Below are 21,243 nucleotides of genomic sequence, written 5' to 3'. Positions count from 1 at the left end.
GACGTGTTGGATCAGCTCAAGTTACTTTTCATGTATGGCATAATTTATGTACCTATGCCTGAACGTGCATGTGTGTGTATATATGTGTGAACATGTGTGAATGTGTGTGGAGCATGCAACTGTATGTGTATGCATACATGCAAACATGAGTACCTGCGTGCATGTGTTTGTATATGTGTGTGTGTGTGTGTGAGAGAGAGAGAGAGAGAGAGACAGAGAGAGAGAGAGAGAGAGAGATCGATCTGTTCCATCAGCATTTGTGGAAAGGATGCCCATTATTATAGACTTCTTTGGTGTCTTTGTGGAAGAGCAATTGACCACATATCCCTGAATCTGCTATTCTGTCTCTCTGACATATTTAGTTTTTTTTTTTTTTTTTTCTTGTGCCTGTTCACTTTATGCTTTACAATAAGTCACGAGAACAGGTAGTAGTATAATGTTTCTCAACCTTATCCCCAGCTATCCTATATCTTTTCATGTCCCTGTGAGCCCTGGTTATATCACTTGAAATATGAGTTGATTTTTGAAATCAGGGCCTGCCTCTGACTTAACTGATCTCTCCTTTCTCATCATTCAGTGTAGAGTTAAACCTATCCAGTGAATTTTTCCTTTTTATACTTTTTACTTTTCAGTTATAGAATTTTCATTTGGCTCCTTCTGTTTCTCTCTGTTGAAATTCCCCATCTGTTCAACTTACTTTGAATTCTCCAACATGTTTTTAAAAGCTGTTTAAAATTCTCTGCTAACGCCAACACTGTGTCATCCCTGAGTTCACTTGTATTGACCCTTTACTCTATGGTTACCCATCTCATTTTCATGCTTTATTTACCTCTTTTTTTTAATTAAAAAAAAAAACACCATGGTCTTTCTCCCTCCCTCCCCATTCTTTGTGTATGTCTATCTCCCTCTGTAATCTAGGTTAACCTAGAACTTTCTATATATTCTAGGCTGCCTCAAACTTATGGCAATCCTTCTGCCTCAGCCTCTCCAATTCTGGGATTATAATTATGAGTCACCACATCTGGCTCTATGTTACATATTATGTCATATTTTTTAATTATGTCCCTAACAGTGTGGTCACAATACTGAGAATCTGGGTTTCTTTAAGGTGGAATTCAATTTATTGGAGCCTAGGACTGATCTTATCAAGGCTTGGACTTAGGTTTTGTGAAAAAAGAATGAATATCCCAATCCAACTCTCCTCTTTCTTTTTTATTTTCTTTTTCTTTTTTTTTTTTTTAAACAGGATTTCTCAGTTGTCCTGAAACTAGCTCTGTAGACCAGGCTGGTCTTGAACTCACAGAGATCTGCCTGGCTCTGCTTCCAGAGAGTTGGGATTAAAGGCATGTGCCACCAACTCCCTGCCCAATCTAACTCTTTACATTTCACTTATGTGCCCAAAGTTCTGTCTCTCTATTCTCAGGTTAGAATTACAGTATTCTGGGACCATTAGGTCTCCTTGACTCACAAATCTACACTAACTATTCAGTGCCTTGGAATGATAGTCACAACTGCTTAGTGTCTGGTCAAGGTTAAGGAAAATCTACTTCTACTTCACTCCATATAGCCCTGCTATCCCTGGAAGCCCTGAACATGTCATGTCCCTCTTTCACTGGGCTCCAGACATTGCTCCACAGTTTGTTAAGTGGTTACAGATAGCAAGTCAAGGTTACTTGAGAATTTATCTCCTGTATTTTATTAAAGTCTTAATCTCCATTTTGGACTGTTTTCTAATACATGAAAACAGTTGTTTTAATCCAATACTCAGTATTCTGGTTGAGATCAGAAATGGATTCTGGTCTTGATGTTTATACTTTTGTAAATGGGAAGTCACAATTCTTGGTCCATTTACTTTTTATGTTATAACAGAAGCTCTTCCACACCTACATAGCATCACATTACACACACACACACACACACACACACACACACACACACACACACACACACACACACGATAGTACCAGATGTCTTGTTGCAGTAATATATCCACCTTCCCTTGGGAAACAAAATGCTGCCTTCCTAACTGACTCTGCCCCAGTGACCACAAGTGACTGGTTCAAGCAGTAGCCACCAGATCAAATCTGAACCAGTCAAAATTCTCTGGCATTTGTTAAATTGAACATAGGATGAAAAACCATGAAATCTCTGAGGGTATGAGACACATGATGGCGCCATGTTCCCCATCTATAGAGAGAATGAGTATTTAGTAAGAATAGAGGCTGACAAGCAAAGTGTATGTGGGAAGAGATGCTAATCTTCCAGGATGCCCCAGGTCCTGCTTTTTGGAGGCTCCCATGGCCTGTGGGTGTCCCTGGACTTCAGATGTTTGGAACATCCTCTCACCTCCAGTAGCTTCCATAGAAAAGTCATAATATTTTCATAATGGCTTGAATTGAGAAACTTTTACAGCACATTAATATAGCTCAACTTCACATCAAATTTAAAAGACAAAATGATCTGCTGGGCCTATTCATACCAGGCTTACTCAGGTTTACTATGACAGTACCCACTACCATGTTATAGTTCAGCACTGACAAAAACTCCCTTAACATAGGAAGTTTTCTACTGACGAACTTTCAGGTCCTTTAACTTTCTGAGAAGAAGCTTAGTGACCTGCTGTGCATCTCAGTTGTGAAAGTCCAACGGTTGCATCCAGAGTTATGACTGTTCACAGGCATGGCTCTCTTATCTGTGCTAAGCACGGCTGTTCACCAGCTCTGAGTCCATCTGGGTTTGCATACAACCTGACCCGCCCACTAACACATACTGGGCACCAACCTTTTGACTTTGTAACTGAGTTTGCAACTGTGCACCCACCAACACTCAGGCTGGGCCATCACTGTGTGCATTTTCTGAAGGTGGCTTCCACCTGACGTTTTTCTCTGGTACTTTCCCACATTCAAGGGTGTGTCAGACTGGATGGATGTTCTGGAAATTTAACATCTCCTAGAAGCAACCAATAAGCACTGACTGGGGGATATGGTGCATAACACATTTCTCTTAGTTTCGGGATGGTACTGCATATTCCACCTTGGCTTCCAGAGAAGGCACTCATGTGACCATGTAATGTGCTGAGCATCCTTCTCTGCCTACACCAGCTTTTCCTAGGCCCACCTTCCAAAGCTCTCAGGATCTGTTCTGGGACAGCTCAGACCAAGGCAAACTTGTTTTCATCCAACCTAAAACAACCTTTAAAACTTTCCATCACTCTTAACCATTTTGCAGATGAGAACAAGTATAGTAAAACAGTTTGTAGGGGGCAATGTTTGGTAAATAGCAGAGTCAGGATTAGCGTTGCAAACAGAACCATGTGGCCTCCCATGGCCTCCTGCTGTGATCTGTTTTCTGCTTTACTGGGAGCATGCTGTGCCAAGGCCATGGCATTTCCATCACCCAGGCTGGGTGGGGAGGGGAAGTTCTGTATTTTCTCACTTACTCAAAAAAAAAAAAAAAAAAAAAAAAAAAAAAAAACCCAGAAAGTAGAGGCTGTCCTGGGAAAAGTCAATATTAAAGCTTCTGGTTTCTTTTCTTTTTGAACACCCAGGAACTCACCATCTGAGTGTGGACAGGAAAGCAGGCTGATTTGACAAGGAATGCCCAGTACAGGACATTGATAAGTCATTTTCATGGTGTTTTCCCCCTCTTCATGTTAACATTAATGTTCACTAATTGTGCAATATAATAGGTTTCCTTTTCAAGTTGCCATGCCATAATGTATACAACATGTACATAACACACCATGGTCATAGTCATCCTTAGATTTCCTTTTCTTGTCCCCGTCCTTCCTTCCACCTTTTCTCTTCCCCCTTTTTGAGACAGGAGCTCACTCTGGAGCCCTGCCTGAACTAACTGTGTAGATAAAGTAGATCAGGCCGGCCTGGACTCACTGTGTAGATCAGGCTGGCCTACACTCAGACATCTGCTTGTTTCTATTTTCCAGGTGCTGAGATTAAAGGTGGGCACCACTACACACCACTCCCCTTTTGCTTTTCATGCTAAATGCAGATTAATGATAAATAGAAGTTGCAAAGGATGGGTATGGAGGTGAATAGTATAGTGTGTGTGTGTAAATATACTAACCCCATTAATATATAATAATTAATGTGAGTAAAAAAATCTAAAAACAGATTAAAAGTACATGAACAAAATAATTGTGATTCTTTAATATCAAACTAAGTATCCAAATTTCAATATAGGTAATTATAAAAATATATCAAATTATATAACGTGAGCCTAGCTACATACATACACAGATATACATCACACTGATCTCTTTTAATCTGGAGTCTCTTTCTCCATGTTTTTGCCTGTGACACCATCAAGGCACACTTCCTCAGTTAGCTGAATCTATGTCCATCTCAGGCTGACACCGGTGGTTGATGACAAGGTCATGGGATTCTAAGCCACCAGGCACAGAGACAGTGGTAGTCTACAGAAAGTGAGGGGGTGCCTTTGTAGAGACAGTACTCATCCTTGGCAGGAACCAAAGACAGCTGGGGAGCCAGGAGTGTGGTTTCTGTGGCCGACTTCTGCAAAGCACTGCATTAGATGCTGAAGGCTTCATTGTATAGCCCGAGTTCCCAGGACTGGAAAGAAACAGCAAGGCAGGCTTGGATGAAGCAAAGTTGGAATCCAAGGTGAGAAAGGAGGGAAGGACATATGGAAAAGTCCCCAAGATCATGAATGAAGCCAGGGGATGTAGGATTAGGCCACTGCTCAGCGGATTTAAGGGTGCTTTGTAGGGGGTGACGTCATGCTAACAAATTACATGCACACCCGATAACCAGAGGGACATGGCCTCCTGGGTGCTTTAGTTCCTCTTTAAAATGGGGCTGCTGAACATTTTATGCCAACAAGTCCTAGGCCACGGTTAGACAGAACACTGAGAGGAATTCTCACTTTCTGCCCTGAGGCTATCCCATTTGTTACTCTTCACAGGATTTCATCGGCAATGGCCGCTCGGCTCCCATGATCCCATGCTCTCCTTCAGCATGAACTAGCAGTCTCTGCTGCATCTTCCTCCTGCCGTCCCTATGTTCTTTTGTCCGTTTCAAGCAATCATTGGTGTGCCCCCAATTCAGGCTCCATCCTGGCAGCCATTTCTGCCAAAAATAAAGCCCTCTAGCAAGATCCTCCGTGATCTCCCCAAGGCCCCTGACCTGTTCCGGAATAAAACCAAAGTAAACAACACAGCTTCCATGGCTGTTGTCCACCACCAGGTCCTCACTGTAGAAGACAGACCAAGCACACTGCAGCCTTGTCTAGGCTTTGCCATAAATCCCACCAGAAGCTCCCTAACACTCCTTAAGGAAGTCATAATGAAGGCAAGAGATTGTATTCTTTGTTTCTGACAATAAACCTTTAACTCACATTCCTCACACATAACAAAAAAGAGAGCTCACATCTCCCATATTCAGTTAGTAGAACTAATTTCCCCCACCATTGATCCTATCTACAATCAGCTCTGAGTTATTTAACTAGCATTTTAGCATTGAAAAAAATAAGTACTCTTCTTTTCTGGAAATGTCTTTAATTCCTCATCAGCATCATGTTAGTTGCCAAGCAACCTTCAACTTTATGGCCCATATTTGATGGAATTATGCCAGAATTTTTAAATATTAACTTTAGGATAGAATAGCAACTTTGCATGCTAGCATGTCTCTTAGTAAATAGTAATGCCCATCACAGGATCATAATTGGTTAAAATGTGAATTTTGAACACACAGACATATGCTATGGAACGTGCAATAGGGTCACAGTATCTGTGAATGTTCATAGGAGTCAATTTGGAAGGCCAAGACATAACCGAGAATGTTCATAGGCTAATATTATTTGTGGGGGTGGGATATGTGACTGTAGTTTTTCTATTTGTTATCCTGTATTCCTAAAGTTTTCCAGAGTGAAGCAAATGGTTTTTTTTAAATTATTAAAAATTTCCAAAAGTATGACTTCTGAGTTTTAGCTAAATATTTGTAGGTATAAGAACATAAAAATGTGAATTAAATAAATATATGAATATTAGCCTAAACACTGTACTGTTCATAATAACTCCTCAACAGCCAGTTATTAGTGAAATAATACTTTGAATATTTAAAAAGACTAGGTATGTGTGTGTGTTAGTGGTTTTTATACCTCACCACAAAAAGGCCTATTTAAGAACAACATAGTCTCAGTCTATAGTAATAATTTATAAACATGGGATTTAAATGTGGTTGAGCTTTTTGAGTTTTCTAAGGGTATTGGTTCAGTAAACAGTTAAAAGCACTTTATAAAAAGCATTTCATCCTTCAGTTTTGAAGGCTTTCCTTCAAGGTCACATTCAATATCACATTTGAGATCACATATTTCTTCTTTCAGACATTATGTGGTTCCAGAACTGATCTTAATTTTCTCTGACAGCACCAGGGGAACCAGGGCTCTGAGTGACAAAATGACCTGTGCACGGTATTTTAGTTTGCAGCCCAAACCTGACTGGCTTTAAGTCAGAAATAGAGCCCAAGGCTTCCTCTCCTCCACCAACAACTTGCAAACTTTACTGATCACCCCAAGAGTATATGATACATATTATACACTGAATACATTAAAATGATTTTGACTAAAATGACAAGAAGGTATTCCCCCAAGTGGCTGGGATATAGATTTTTAAGTTTAGAATTAATAAAGGATTAACAATCTAAGATGAATACGTAAAAACACACAATTTATACATATTGTAATAGTAAAATTAAAGGAGAGATGACAATAAGGAAAAGGCCATCAGCAAAAGCTGTCCGAAGAGCCAACAGGCTCAAACCTCTAGCAATGAGAACACTGAGTAGCAGGTAACAAACGGGCAAGGGAAAGGAAGGGACCTTTCATGACAGGAACACAACTACACACAAACCCATTCAAAACAAACAACAGCACTCAGCAAAGCTTGTGTCACACCAGTGACATCATCAGTATACAGCGGGGATGAAGGTAAATGACCAACTGGAGTAGAACCCAGAACAAATAGAGGTGACATAAAACTTGTGAAGGTCAGCAGTACAGGGAAGTGAGAAAATAAGGAATGGTTTAATCCTGGAGAATGGTGAGTTAAGAAAATAAAAAATACTACACAGAACTAGTCTGTTCAGTTCCAAATGGAAATCTTTTGGATTTAGTCTTTGCTCCATAATTATTTCTTTAAGAAAACCCCAGCTTTGCTGATTGATTTCTTCACCTTTTTAGTATACCTTGTCTAGACCAAATTGTTTGTTTCTTAAGGCATGAAAGAGACAAAAACCATGTTAGCTTTATTCCTAACTGTGATAAAGAACGGGATTGTTAGTTAGGTTTAGGGTCCCTTCCCCCTGATGAACACCCCTCTGTTAGTACCCTTGGTCTGGTAGTGTAGACAGGGGCATGCTGTCAGAGTTTAGTCATGGGCTCCTTGGGCTGGGTTTGAGAAGGATGCAAGGGTAGGAGCGTTGTCCTTCCCAAGGTGTGAATACAGCAGCAAAGCCAAGCTAAGCTCCTAGGCTTGCCTTGCTGCAGATGGAGCTGTGGAGATGCTACTTTGCACTGAAAACCTCCATAGCACCGAAAACCTCCATAGCATTTTCACCATGCAGGTGTTATGGTTACACTCTCAAAGGCACATGGAGTAGTAAATATGATCACCTACGAAAAGTCATCATTTTGGAATCCTTGCCTTTTATGAATTTATTCATCACACAGATACATAACTTAATCTTTAATGGTGTCTATATTTAACAACTGGCTTGCCAGACTGGAGAAAATGGAGCAATTTTGACCTTGGGAGCTGGATAATCACGTAGTATCTATCTATACCACTGTTAGCAGATAAGACTACTGTCTCCCCCTCTACACCCTCTTTCATATCCATACAAAAGAAAACAAGCTTTGGTCCATCTCATTGTCTACATCTTCAGTGAGTTATCCTCATCCCCACCCATTCCTCTGATTCTCATGCTCATGAATGGCTCTGTGGTTTTTAAGATCCAATAGGCATGAAAAGGTGCTCCTTTTCAACAATTTCAAGACTGTGGTAGCCTTGGAGTTCTATCCTTGAAGTTAGTCCTGCCTACACAGTCTTACTCTTTCTTTGGCTTTTCCTTCCATGTTCCCCAGGGTCAGAAGCCAGGCTTGGTTGTATCCTAGACTCTAGCACCAGGCCTCTGCAAATGCTACAAGCACAAGTCAGCAGCTGAAAGGCCAGGGAGTGAGTTTGCCCCTGAGGCTCCTGGCCGTCTCCAGGGCTCTCCGGGGTCCAGTCAGTGTCAATAGAACACACTGCTTTTGGATTCATATTATTCCACAATGAAAGCCTTAGGGAAAAAAATCTGTTGACAAACTGGTTTGTTTAGCTGGTTGTTCATGGAAAAGCATGTCTCTAGTTCCTTCCATCATAGCTACTCCCTGAAGGCCACTGAATCCTGGAGGCTTCATGGAGATGAGGGTGGAGACCTAATTGCAGCCCAGGAAATGGGTCTGAGCATCACAAAAGCTGCAAATGTAGGCCTGAAAAAACTGTTTCTGAGAGCAAGGAATAAAGCTGTGGGCACCACAGACATCTCCTTTCTGTTTATTTCCCCCAGTGTAAGATGGACAGGCTGTACATTATTTAGAAAGTTTGCAGCAGTTGAGAGGAGAGAGAGGTGCAGGGAAACCGCACAGTAGTGGTACTGGAATTTCCAACCCTCTCCCAGGTGCAGCATATCTCTAATTAAGCCTGGCTGGATTGCTTTCTTGCTCCCACGAGGCTGGCTTCCCTGAGAGCTTTACCAGTCTGTAATTGAAAAACCTATGTTCCATTGCTTCTCCGAGATGTTTGTCTTTCATGTTTTCTTAGAAAGCCTGAGGACATGTCCTGGGATGTACTGGAAGGAGCGTGTGGTCTACAAGGCAGGTGCTCACTATCAGTCCATAGTGAGTGTTGGGTAGACAAAACCCTTTGGGCTTGCATGTCAGGAACCTGAATCTGACACAGTCCCCTCATGATGAGATTCTGATAGAGCAGAGAAGACATAAGCCACAGAGAGCAGATCAGAGCTTTGCTCTCAGCAGCTGGCCAAGTACTGAGCTGGACCACATCCCAGGTACCCTTTCCTGCTTCTGAGTTTTCTCATATACATTTTAATGCTCATTGTTGCCTTTCCCTAATGCATACCTTAAAACTTGAAAATTTTACTTTAATATTGATGTTTAAGTTTTCCACAAGGAATAATAACAATTCCTAACAGCAATTTTTGAATTCTCCGGAAAGAAGATGGGGCCCCACATCGTCATTTCCACTTGACTCAACCTGATGCATCTGGACTACAAACATCACCCTAAAACCGGTTTGAGACCGTTTTATTTGAGACAACTCATGACTAGCTAGCTATAATGGTGCACCTTCTTATTGCATTCTGGCCAGAGTTTCAAATAGAACTACAGTCATTTTCTGCCACACAGTAACTAGCTACATATGTCACACCCAGTTCTGTTGAGAAATTTGGTTGCTAAAAATTTTCTTCCCATGGATCCCATGGAGCAATCATCATCCCATTTCAGCAGGAAGTAATCTTAAAATAACGATGCCCCCTTTCCCTACTCTTGGAATTTGGGGATAATATTCATCTTCTTTGGGTTGGTTTTAGTTACTTAGGGTTGAGTGTGGAAGGTGATGCTTAGACTCGGGTTTATCTTTTAGACAGGAGTACAGTATGGTTGGGAAAGGTATGGTTTAGATGGGATATAGGTAGATTAGCCTATCTTCTTGTGAATTATTTAGTAAGAGTGAGATAATAGTATTCTACAGCTTACATTGTTATATATTCTTATTTGTGGTAAGCTATGTAAAAGTTTATATTCCCTTCCCAGATGAATTGTATATTATATTTTGTCATATTGTGTGAAATCTTTCCACTTATGATGTTTTATGCACATTATTCTTACCATATTCTATGTATGTATACTTCCACTTATGTTCAAGACATTTTGTATATTGATACAATTTATGCACATTAGTCTTGCCATATTCTATATATGTATACTTTTTCTTGTATTCAAGACATTTTGTATATTGATACAATTGGGGATATTTATCATGCTACCCTTTATAGTTCTACCTCTTGTCTAGACATTTCTACTCTACCTCTATTTTAGGGATTTACATGTATATATATGTACATAGTTATATTGTTTAGGTATTTATCCCTGCTTTACTCAAGGAAGTTTTAATCAGTTTTTTTTTATTTTAGCTAAGTTCCTGAGTATTATAGATTATCTTCACCCATGTTTCCTTTACCTATGATATTAGTCAGATATTGATGTTTAATCTTCAGTAACTTCATAGACATGCAGAACATGACATTTAAATGTTTTAATATTAGTACTCTGTTGACATGAAACACTATTGCTCCTGTGAACTTTCCTGAAAATATGTTGGACACTGTTGTTGCTCCTTCTGGAGTTCATCCTCGCTTTGGCTAATGGCCTCTTGGGAAAAGAACTGCCCCCACCTTGACCATTGATTTGGATATGTGCTTGCAGGAGACAAATATAGAAGACTATGGAACCTTGCCAAATCAGGGTAAGACAGCCTTTCTACCTCCCTGCTGTTGTTATGGTCTGTGAAGTTCTCTTGGCCTTAGCCAAAGCTTGGTGTACCAACGTTGCTGTGAGACCTTGGGTGACTGTCCAGGTAGCCTGCTCTTTCTGTCTTTGATGCACCTTTTGGAAGTTGCCCATCTGCAACTTCCTGTCTACCCTCGTATCGTTATTTTCCTTCTCAGGTCTTGATGAGGTTGAAGATTAAACTATCACAGCTATTATTCTCTCTTCCTAGTTAGATATATTAGGTACTAGATTTACATTTTCCAGCTTAGGACAACTCTATTGTAAACTCTGTTATGCCTTCACCCTAGGTCATTTTGTTCTTGATTTTCCTTTTCTTAGAGCACACTTGTTATTCACTGTTTTGTATATAGTTTTGTATCAAGCCTAAATCTTTTCTTTAGACTAAAAGGGGAATTGTAGTAGGATATTCACTTTGTCTTCTTCTGTGGCACTGACCACACCCATTGGGGGGGTGGAGCCAGGGGTGGAAGTGACCTGTGGAAGGAGGTCTGAGTAGGAGCCAGGAACACTCTCTTGCTGTCAGGACGCAGAGAGGATAGCATCCGGTGGAACTTGCTGGTGTTCATCTGTCTAGGTTGTATGTTATTTCTCCCTGAATAAACATCTATTTGGCCTATCTGTTTATCCTGATCCTTATTAAACCGCAATACTGGACCACATCCCATGTATCCTTTCCTGCTCCTGAATTCTGGTGCCCTATCAGTTAAGAGAGCAAACTAAATCTACAGGGCTGCAGGGAAGCCCAGTGGGGTCAATTCAGGTAAAGGCTCACTCCCCATTGAGCCCATGGTACTAAGTGCTCAGCAACTGTGCATCCTCTGTCTTCTAGGCAGCTGTAAGATTCATTTCTCTGGGCCCATCTCCTGAAGAAAAGTACCCAGAATTTCCGAGAAACTGTGGCTCTTAGGCATCACTATTTTGAAGACTGATTTTGCCTCAGCACACAGTTGAGGGTGATGATAATTTAACCCTTTCCTTCCTCAGGTCCCAGAGTCACTGAAACTCATACTCATGAGAGAGCAGATATCCCAGAGGCATTGGGTGACACCTGCCCAGGGGAGACATAGTAAAAAGCTCTTTAGCATAAGTGGCATGCTGACCAACGAATGCCAATTCTTTCCAAAGGGCTAGGGACAGCCATGCTGGACACTTCTGACAATCCCAGTTGTTTAAGACAGGGAGCTCTCCTGACTGTTTTTTTTTTTTTTTTTTTTTTTTTTTTTTTTTCTATAAGAAACCTTGCTGATCTGAGGAGTTCTCCTGGGGAGGTGTCAGGGACAGCTGTAGCCATCACATAGGGCCTGCTGTCAGCAGTAGCAAAGGATTCCTATACGTGACTTTGTATACACAGCTTGGCTCTTGCAGTTGTCAGTTCTAAGTACCCATCTGAGTGGTGGTTTGGTGCCTGTCTGTCTCCTCTACACCTTGCTTTGGAAGCCGGAGTTGAAGCTACAGAGAGTTGAGAAATATCCAAACTTCCTTTTGCTGTGGAGGGGACTGTGGTTCTAACAAGCACCTGTTTGCCTTCACTGAACTCCAAAGACTGGTATAGTGTTTTACCCATTATGCATTAAGGTCTGTAAAGTGCTTAGTAACCAACTAGCCCATATCACAGAAACTATATTCACTAGTAGTAGGCTCTTTCTAGATTGGGAAGCATTAGTATAATGCACACACATGGTAATATACGAACACAAATTTGGCTGGAGAATTAATACCAGTCAGATACCTGATGGTATACAGATGGAGTCTGTGACCATTTCTTGCGCTGAATGGAATTTGGTTTCTAACTGGGGAGAGCAGGCCTGCCGACTGGCAAGTATAGGCTGCAGACCTACTCTACGTAGCACAAAGTCTTTCCTGAGAATATGAGAACTTGTCTGGGGAGAGAGCTGCACCTGCCCCAGCTCAGGGTACACATGACTGCTGGAGGCAGAGGCAGAGGAAAAGGGGCAGCATGTTTCCTATTTAGATTGTGGGTACACGACGTGTTGTTTCAGTTCTAGGGTGCCCCACTTTTTTCTTGCTCATCCAATGGAGATAATAATACCCGACCTATTTCAGGTTTGTTTTGACTATAAAAGAAAAATCAATACATATGGAACACTAAGAAAAAATAGCACCCCATAAATATGTTACTCAGATGAACTGTCCTTGCCCTGACAGCCCACCCTGGACACGGGGGAGCAGCTTGCCAGGGTGCCTGCTCGGGCTCATGTGCAACTATTTTCTGATGCTATCAGAAGTTGTTTTGCACAGAATAGGAGACATGAAAGAACTGTGTAAATTGGGGTATTTGATTTTACCCCCCATTTGGGCCCAACGCTGGTAGCCCTCTTGCAAAGTGAAAAAGAAAGGAAAAGTTTAAGTGACCTCATAGGCCTCTAAGCTCTGTCCCCACTGGTGTGATTCCTTCCTGGTTGAGATGCTCTACCTCATTATGCTCAGGGTGGGAATGGGTTAACTAGCAGACAACACGTGGGGTCTGTCTGTAGCTTGCCCTCTGATTAAAACAGAAGGTGGGTGCAGGGTTAAGGCAAAGGAACTGGAGGGTTGGTGTTTCTAGTCACAGACACTGGGAAGGTTGCTGGGGGCCTTCCACAGTACCTTCATTTGCATGTGTATCCCTAAATCCATTGTGATCCATCCAGCCTTCCTCTGAGGACAGTTCCAGGAGGGGGTTGACACTTGATGCTGAATAATGCTCAAGAGACAGCTTTCAGTACACACCTCTCAATACCCAGGAGGTTCTACACAACATTTAGATCATCCCTTAGGTACACCTGAGAAATGAATGCAAACCCAGTTTCCAGAGAAATCCATCCACCGTTTCTCCCTTCAGGTCGGTCATCTAGTCATCTTCCCTCGATAGCACTATCAGTCAGACTTCCTGTGACCATGGACACATGGTCTGTTCATTCTGTCCAGTAGCAACAGTCACCACCTGAGGCTGAGGCCATCAGGCACTTGAAGACTGGCTACTGAGGCATCAGAACTAAATTTTACACTTGATTTCATTTTAACACACACACACACACACACACACACACACATATATGGGGGGGGGGATTCTGCCCTGGACAGTTATACACAGCCAGAGTAAAACACATCCTAGGTGTCTGCATGAAGGTGAGGGAAAGTAAAGAAAGGCATGAGTAGTTGTCTAGATCTTTAAGCCAGGTTTTCAGAGGTTAGCGTTAAGCTCCTCCTTGAAACAGATAAGTCAACTCACAACCAAGAAAAGGTAGACTCATAAAGGTATTCTCTCTGACTTTCTCCAACATACACTGGATTTTGCTGTGTACTGTCTTTTATGTAAATTCTGTGACAGGAAATTCTGCAACCTATAAAACAGAAACTCTGGGATTTTGTCCACAGCATTCCCATGTGCCAGGTGCTGTGAGTGGGGGCTGGTCCTTCCCAGTAAGTGTCCTTGTTCAGCTTCTACATAGTAAAATGAACTCGTTCCTGAACACCTTCATTTATTATCGTGTGTGTGTGTGTGTGTGTGTGTGTGTGTGTGTGTGTGTGTGTGTTCCTGAATACACAGGTGCTGTAAGTGCTAATGAAACAGGTACTTGATCACTGTCATTTTTCTCAGGTGGCATACAGTGCAGGGTCAGGTGTAATTAGGGACTTAATAAATATTTCTTGGTAACGACCCAAAGGACTTTAGCCTCAGTGGGGCTCACACAGCTGTGCATTCTAAGGTTCTAGTTTCCACCCTAACATATCCAGAAAACAATGCCCGACTGCCTTTGTAGGATTGGTTAGGGGGAGTAGATTATGATTGGTTATTTTCAGAAAGAACTCTGGATTTGGCCATGTATTTTTGAGGTTGAAGCCACAATTATTTGAAAGCTAAGAAAACAGTCTCAAGCTCATCAGGTGGTTGCATGATTGGCAGAAAAAAAAAATAAAGATCCCACGATAAATGCATCTCTGGTCCCAGGGTTCTCAGGAATGAAATAGAAAATAAGGGTCCTTGTTCTTACACTATGCTCTGGGAGGGTCTAGGAAATACAACCAGCAGCCAAGGAGAAGGACATCTGTAGCCTATCTAATACCAATAGCCGCTACCCTGTTCCCACTGGTCTCCACCAGCTTCTAGCTGTCTCCTTGAATGTATACATTTTCAAAGAGATTGTGAAGCACAAAGTTATTCAATCTGGGGCTGAAGATGTAGCTTAGTGGTAGTATTTGTCTCAAATCAGTCTTGCAGGTAAGGATAAACCAAGGAACAGAACGAGTGACTTCCTTGTTCAGGGATAGACAGGTTGCACTCAAGCCCCTCTGTGCTAAGTGAGCTCTACCACTGAGTCACACACCCGATCCTCTCAGTTTTTCTAAGGGTAAGAAGTCTAGAGCAAACGGTACTTTAAAAGTAGTGATTCTCAAAGTGGGGTTCTGGGAGCAGCTGCTTCAGTCTCACCTGGGACCTTGTTAGAAATGCAAATCGTTGGACCCCACCCTAGCCAGACCTACTCAAGCAGAAACTCTGGGGCTGGTACCCAGCCATCTGCATTACTAAAAAAAAAAAAAAAAAAAAAAAAAAAAAAAAGAAAGAAAGAAAGAAAAAGAAGAAACCCTCCACATGACTGTGTGCAAGAATGTTGAAGAAGCACTGTTCTAAACCAAAATTGAGGCAGCTGCATAAAATGACTCTCCCCAAAGTGCCAGGTCTTTCCCAAGTCTATAAATAAGGTTCGAACACGCCCTGAACACTAACAGTCCCCACTTCTGAGAGCTGAGCACACCCCCTTCTACTCTCCAGGAGGCTGGGGAGGGCAGATCCTTCAGAGCTGAGCCCCACAAACTCATCTGCTTCCCAGCAGGAGATGCAGGAACATAGAAAAGGGGACATAGGGCAAAGGATGCTAAAAATCTTTGGATTAATAGATTTCACTGAAATCCATCAATTTTAATTCTGCACTTTTTGAAGCAAACCCAATATTTAGGACTTTCAAATCATCATTTCACAAGCAATCATCAAAAGAAAATGCTTAATTAAAAATAGATCTTTTCAGGCCACTGCTTGCTGGCAGCACAGCTCTGCATGTGTTGACAGAGGGCAGCACCTGGAACATGCATTGCCGGCCCCTGTGCCCACATGCTTATTGCTAGCTCCTTGCCGCCGCCCCCTCTCCGGACTTTGCAATACATGAATTCCTGGCTTTTAATTACAAACACAAGCACAATTCCAGATTGTAAGGGGGAATTATTGACCTGACCTGAATGTTTTCAAATTCTACTTGACAGTTTGAGACAGACTTATTTTTTCTACCCCAGGAAGGAGGACAGAACATTATCATAGCATTAGAGGCCCGATGTTCTCCCCCAGCACAACACAAGACAAACCCCCATGCAAAGAAAATGGCAAGTCCCCTCAGTAACTTTTCTCACTTGAGATTGCTCATCACGACCTATTCCACCCACATAGTCATGTGCCATAGCAGTGCAGACTGTCTCCAACATTTCAAAAGCTCAACAGCTATTTTTAAAGCCAAAATACAATCTAGGTTGCTCTTGTATAAGACACTTTTTAAGGAGAAGAAAGAAATAACACAGCAATTTCTATGTATGTGGGCAGTTAACCAACTCACCAAAAGATTGAATGCAGCTGTCAATAAGATCATCCAGGCTGGCTCCTTTGGCCAAATGTCCCAGGGACACCATCATTCGGAACTGGGTGATCTGGGCCAAGCTGGGTTGGGCAGGGAGAGGGCTGTTGACTGATTTGGCCTCTAGTCTTGCTTTAGGGCCAGCTCTGGAGCCATTGGAAGGTTTCCTGGGGGGTCCGGGAGAAGAGAGATTTCCAGTTAGGATAGACAGAGTAGCTGTGGGTCTCCCTGGCAGCTCTAGGCTCTGAAGACAGAGGGAAGAGGAGATAGGGCAATGAGTCCCTGAAGCTGGGCTGGTAGAAGGCATATCCCTCCCACTTGGCAGAAGCACTGAACGGACTGGTTGGCTGTTAAAGAGACATCTCCCCAGCAAATGACAAGGTGAGATTCCAGGGCAGTAACAGCTTTCTCCCCACTGGTGGAAGGACTACTCTATGCTGCCGTCTCTCTTCCAGAAGGAGAGAGGCAGAGGGAAAATGGTACGGAACGTTTGCAGTCTAGCTGCTAGACTACTGACTTTGGGGTCTCAAGGACTGCTTCAGTTGGCCTCATTTTCAGCTAGTTTCATTCATTTGAGCAAAGCCCAAGATGCCGAAAAGCAGAGGGCCTTGGAAACACCTTTAAGAGCCTGGCAGGAGAACCCAAAGACTCAAGGGTGGGGAGGAAGTGAGGGTTACAGTGGTGGCATTTAAATTTTTCAGCCATCTCTGCCTTTCTTATTAATAAATAGTTTTAATAAATAGTTGCATTTTGATAAGACAAGAAATCATTATGAATCATTCATATCAGTAAACATTCTATCAAGTCCTCACTTGGGTCCTTAAGAAGAGAAAAGGGGGAGGGGTTGGCTCAGTGTTGAACTGCCTGCTCTAGAGCTGAATGTAAAATGGCTATTTGCGCCTGGAAATGGCTTAGGAGTCTGGTGGATCCTCATCTACCACACTTAGCTTTATTGGGCATGACCTGATTGATACGAGTCACTCTGCAAAGTGTCTTACAAAGTGTGTTTTATTTCTCTCTACTAAAAACACACAGAGACCCACATCTATACTCTTTGACATTTCAATAATGAAAGGTGTTGTTGCTGATTACTTTTTGGCATGTACTTAGCTTTCCTTTTCCTGTTACACCTTTGGCTAACATATAGTTTACTGTCAAAGAAAAAAACATGAAAAACACTCTTGAACCACAACACACATTATAAGCATAAAGAGTAACTGCATAAGTTCTAGGTCAATGTCCAAAGAGTACAGTGCCTAGGGCAAGAAGCACAATATTCTCCAAGGAAGGAAAAGCACTTTCCAGGGACTGTATGGAAGAGCTGCTCTGACAAGGTAAAAACCTCATCCAGAAGGAGCCAACCATACACTTAGTTAAAGAATAACAATAAACAATGAACAAACAAACCAACAAAACACCCTGGACACACCTGGGTTTGGAGAAATCAGCTTGTACAAAGATGGTACTCTGAACATGGGCCACACCACACAGCCAGACTCCAGGGGGATACCCTGGCCCTTTCAGTTCTGTTCTAACTTCAGAACATCAGTCAGTGGTGTACATGGGTCTCCAAATGGGGCTATCTCGGGGGACTAGTACTGGGGTCTGTCTGGCTCTATTCATCTAGTAGGCATTTTTGGAGGAGTCTGTGTGCTTATCACTACACTGGAATTGTTGGGTCGACTGTCAAGAGACTGAAAGGGTTTATTCAGTGTACACCAGTCAGCTCCTTCAGAAAGATGGCTGACAATGTAGAGGTGGCATCTCAGTTCTTATTTGTTCAGCAGGCCCCTGGAATGGTCCTCAGGACCCAAGTGCTGGCCAGGCTTTGCAAAGTCCTTTTCCTAACATCCTCAGACACAAGATAGGTATGTCTGGCCACAAGTGCAGAGCAGACCAGCTTCCTTGGCACCATACCACACTTCCTAGCTTGGTTCCTTTCCCTTCCTAGAAACAATCACATCTTGGTTCAGTGCTGGGGGATTTGGAGGGCATGAAAAAACAGGGAAGGGAAAATGTTAAAAGCCAACAGTGCCTATGGCTTGCAAATGCCCTCTGCCCAGTTTCTTGACTACTTACCCTGGAAAACTCTCAGAGCATGTTTCCCTCTTGTCTTTCTTTTAAAGAATATATTTTTAAAAAATTGTTTTGAGACAGGGTCTTACTATGCACCTTGGAGTGGCCCAGACCTCTCTGCCTTCTGGGATTGCAAGTATACCTCATCACATCTAGTTAAGAAACAACCCTACCACCTCACCAGGAAGCATCTAAAGGAACTAAAAGAAATAAACTGTTTTCGTTCATGATGCTAGGGATCAAATCCAGGGTTGTCACATGTCAGGCAAGCCTCCTCACTGAACTACACCCCCCCTCAAGAAACTGCTCCCTTCCACCTCCTCTCCCCACACCTTGGTGGAAGGGTTATACACCAGTGGTTCTCAACCCGCCAAATGCTGTGACCCTTTAATACAATTTCTCATGTTGTGATCTCCAACCATAAAATTATTTCGTTGGTACTTCATATCTGTAATATTGCTACTGTTATGAATCATAATGTAAATATATGATATGAAGGACACCTGGTATATAACTCCAGAGAGTTCAAGGCCCACAGGTTGAGAATCACTGATTTAATCGAGTGCTTTATTATAGGAAGTTTCTAGAGCATTTTAACCATCCACAGAATGAACAGCTAATTCTACAAGGGTGCATTTTAAAGGGCAGTAGACACACATTTCCAATTTAATTTGTGAATTAAGTAAAACAAACCAACAGCAAAATCTTGAAATAAACACATTAACTTGAAGATGCTTTCTTAGTCCTACAGTGGTTGGAAACTGACCCCCCCCCCGCCCCGCACACTCGGGGGGGGGGCTGCTAAGAAAGTTTGAATTGGTTTGGGTGATTGGACTCCAGATATCCTCGGGCCAAGGTAGAGTGGAGATATCCCATGGTCTGCTTAGAAGGAAAGGCAGCTTTCACTGGCCACTTCTGCTGAGTGCACCTTCCAGTCGTACCCCATGCTGCCCACAATACAGAGTTAATTTAATGGACAGATCCAAAGCAGTGTAGTGCAAAGTGAGGTGGAGGACATTCGGGATGACACACCCGGGATGGCATGGCCCGGCAGGGAATTAGAATGAGCATAGTCACATACATAGATCGGTCATGATGCGCTCGCATATGAGTCCACATGAATGGCATTGTGAAGGGAACAGCCTGTTCAGCCCGAACCAAGGCAAAGCGGTGTCCAGGCAGCTAAGGGTTTCTTGTGCTTTGGGGGCAAACGCTAAATTCCTTGACCCCCTAAAACCCTTCATAGCCACTCTTATTGCTTCATAGCCACTCTTCTTCACTGTCTGTTATCTCAGGATTCTCCCAAATATCCCTTTAGAGTGTGGGGGTGGGGACATGGGAGGAATGCAGACTCACAGACCACTGATTTGGAAACTTTTTTTTCCTCGGGGGCAGCCAAGAACTGCCACCTCCGCTTGCAGCCATTGCTGTGGGTCGCTCCAGAAAGACCCGGAGAGACCACCAGGTGGCGCTTCCCGCGCCCTGCTCCCGCAGCAGGTGCCAGGGGCTCGGAAAGTATGCGAGTGGGAGTTCCCGGGGGTGACCCGCCGAAGAGCATCCAGGGAGGTCCAAGAGCGGTGAAGGCTTGGGCCCAGACCACTCCAGACCTGGCCAGGCGACCTGTGCCCTCGCCACCCCAACAGCCACGACTCTGTCTTCCCTCCTGGCCCAAAGTGCTGGGCTCCGGGGATCTCTGTCTCACGCCCATTCTCCCCCGACGTCAGTCTAGACCCGGCTCCCGGGTCTTCGGCCGTGGTCCACCCCGGGAAGAAACTGTCCTCAGAGGGAGTCGCCTGGTCCTCCGATCCTGCGCCTTACCCACTGGGAGAGGTTTGCAGCGACACCGCTCAGCTATCACTCCTCATTAAAGATGCCGAGCTCCCCGAGGAGCCACAGCTACTCACCGCGGAGCTTCTCTCGCCTTGCCCAGGGTGCCCATGGCCGCGGCGTGCTGCTCTCCTGGAGCCGTCTCACCTGGAGAGGCGGGACCGGCTCGGCGGAGCGCGGAGCATCCCTCGGCCGCCGCCGGCCCTCGCAGCCCGGCGCCGGCCACTCTCGGAGCCAGGCGAGCAGACCCAGGCGCATCCGCAGGCACAAAGTTTGTGCGAGCGCGCTCCCTGCGCTCGCTCTCTTGCGCGCGCGCACCCTCTCGCACCAACCACCTGACACGCGCTGATGTTATCATCAGGCTGGAGGAAACGCGGGGCGCCCTCAGTACTTCTTCGAATCCTGCCCCCATTACTCGGTAGCGCCCCGATGAGGGAATGCGCCGCCCTCGCTTCTCCCTTCCCGTCGATGGTTTATCTCTCTCAGCCCAAAGGTTAGGTCCGAGGGGTGCAGAGTGAGTTGCCCTGAAATTGACCCAGCTAGATTCTTGTAGAAGAGTTGCTTCCACCCAAGGCCACGGGTCCCCTGGGGGCTCTGCCGAGACCCCTTCCGGGATGGCAGGACTGTCTTGTACATATCGGTGAGGGCACACCCGTCGGGTCCGGGCAGGGAAGGCAGAAACCCCCTAAACCTGGGCACTTAGTTCTCGTTGGCACATTTTACAAGAGAGGGCATAGATTTGTACACTAGAAGAGGTGGTGGGTGTGGAGGTGAGTTCCAGAGGTGTGATCGTTGTCGGGCAAGAGACAGCTGCTTGGAGTCTGTGGGTGTGGGATACTAGGGGAGCCAAGGGGGAGTTGCAAGGCTGCGGAGAGGAAGCTTTCTTAAAGTGCTAGTGTGCCAGCAGGCTTGGCCAAGAGAGGAGACCTACCTACTTACTACTTGTCTGGGGCATGGCGATGTTAGTAATAACAGCAGCTAATGCTGATCCAGTGCCGATCATTGGGTTTCCCACACCTGACTTTTTTTTAAGCCACCCCTCCAAATGCAAAGAGGTCACTACTTAAGATTTAAATAGCAGGTCTCATAGACAGCAAGCAGAGAAGAG

General features: G+C 43.8%; 1 protein-coding gene across 2 annotated transcripts in view; it reads right to left on the bottom strand.

Moving 5' to 3' along the window:
* The window catches only part of Rasgrp1 (RAS guanyl releasing protein 1), a 62,900-nt gene extending 42,532 nt beyond the window's left edge, over positions 1-20,368 (bottom strand). The window contains exons 1-2 of one of the 2 annotated variants that reach the window (XM_051183715.1): positions 20,213-20,368; positions 16,215-16,399 (exon numbers count right to left, since the gene is read on the bottom strand). In XM_051183715.1, the coding sequence (XP_051039672.1) occupies positions 16,215-16,399; positions 20,213-20,247 (220 nt within the window). In that variant the 5' untranslated portion in view covers positions 20,248-20,368. Of the gene's footprint in view, positions 1-16,214; positions 16,579-20,212 lie in introns of those variants that run through there. The other variant, XM_051183714.1, reaches the window with a different exon arrangement.
* Between the last annotated feature and the right edge of the window lie 875 nt (positions 20,369-21,243).

Source organism: Phodopus roborovskii, unplaced genomic scaffold (assembly GCF_943737965.1).
Source record: "Phodopus roborovskii unplaced genomic scaffold, PHOROB, whole genome shotgun sequence".
NCBI lineage: Eukaryota > Metazoa > Chordata > Mammalia > Rodentia > Cricetidae > Phodopus > Phodopus roborovskii.
Note: the sequence above shows the minus strand (reverse complement) of the source record. Positions and strands in the feature narration are given on the sequence as shown.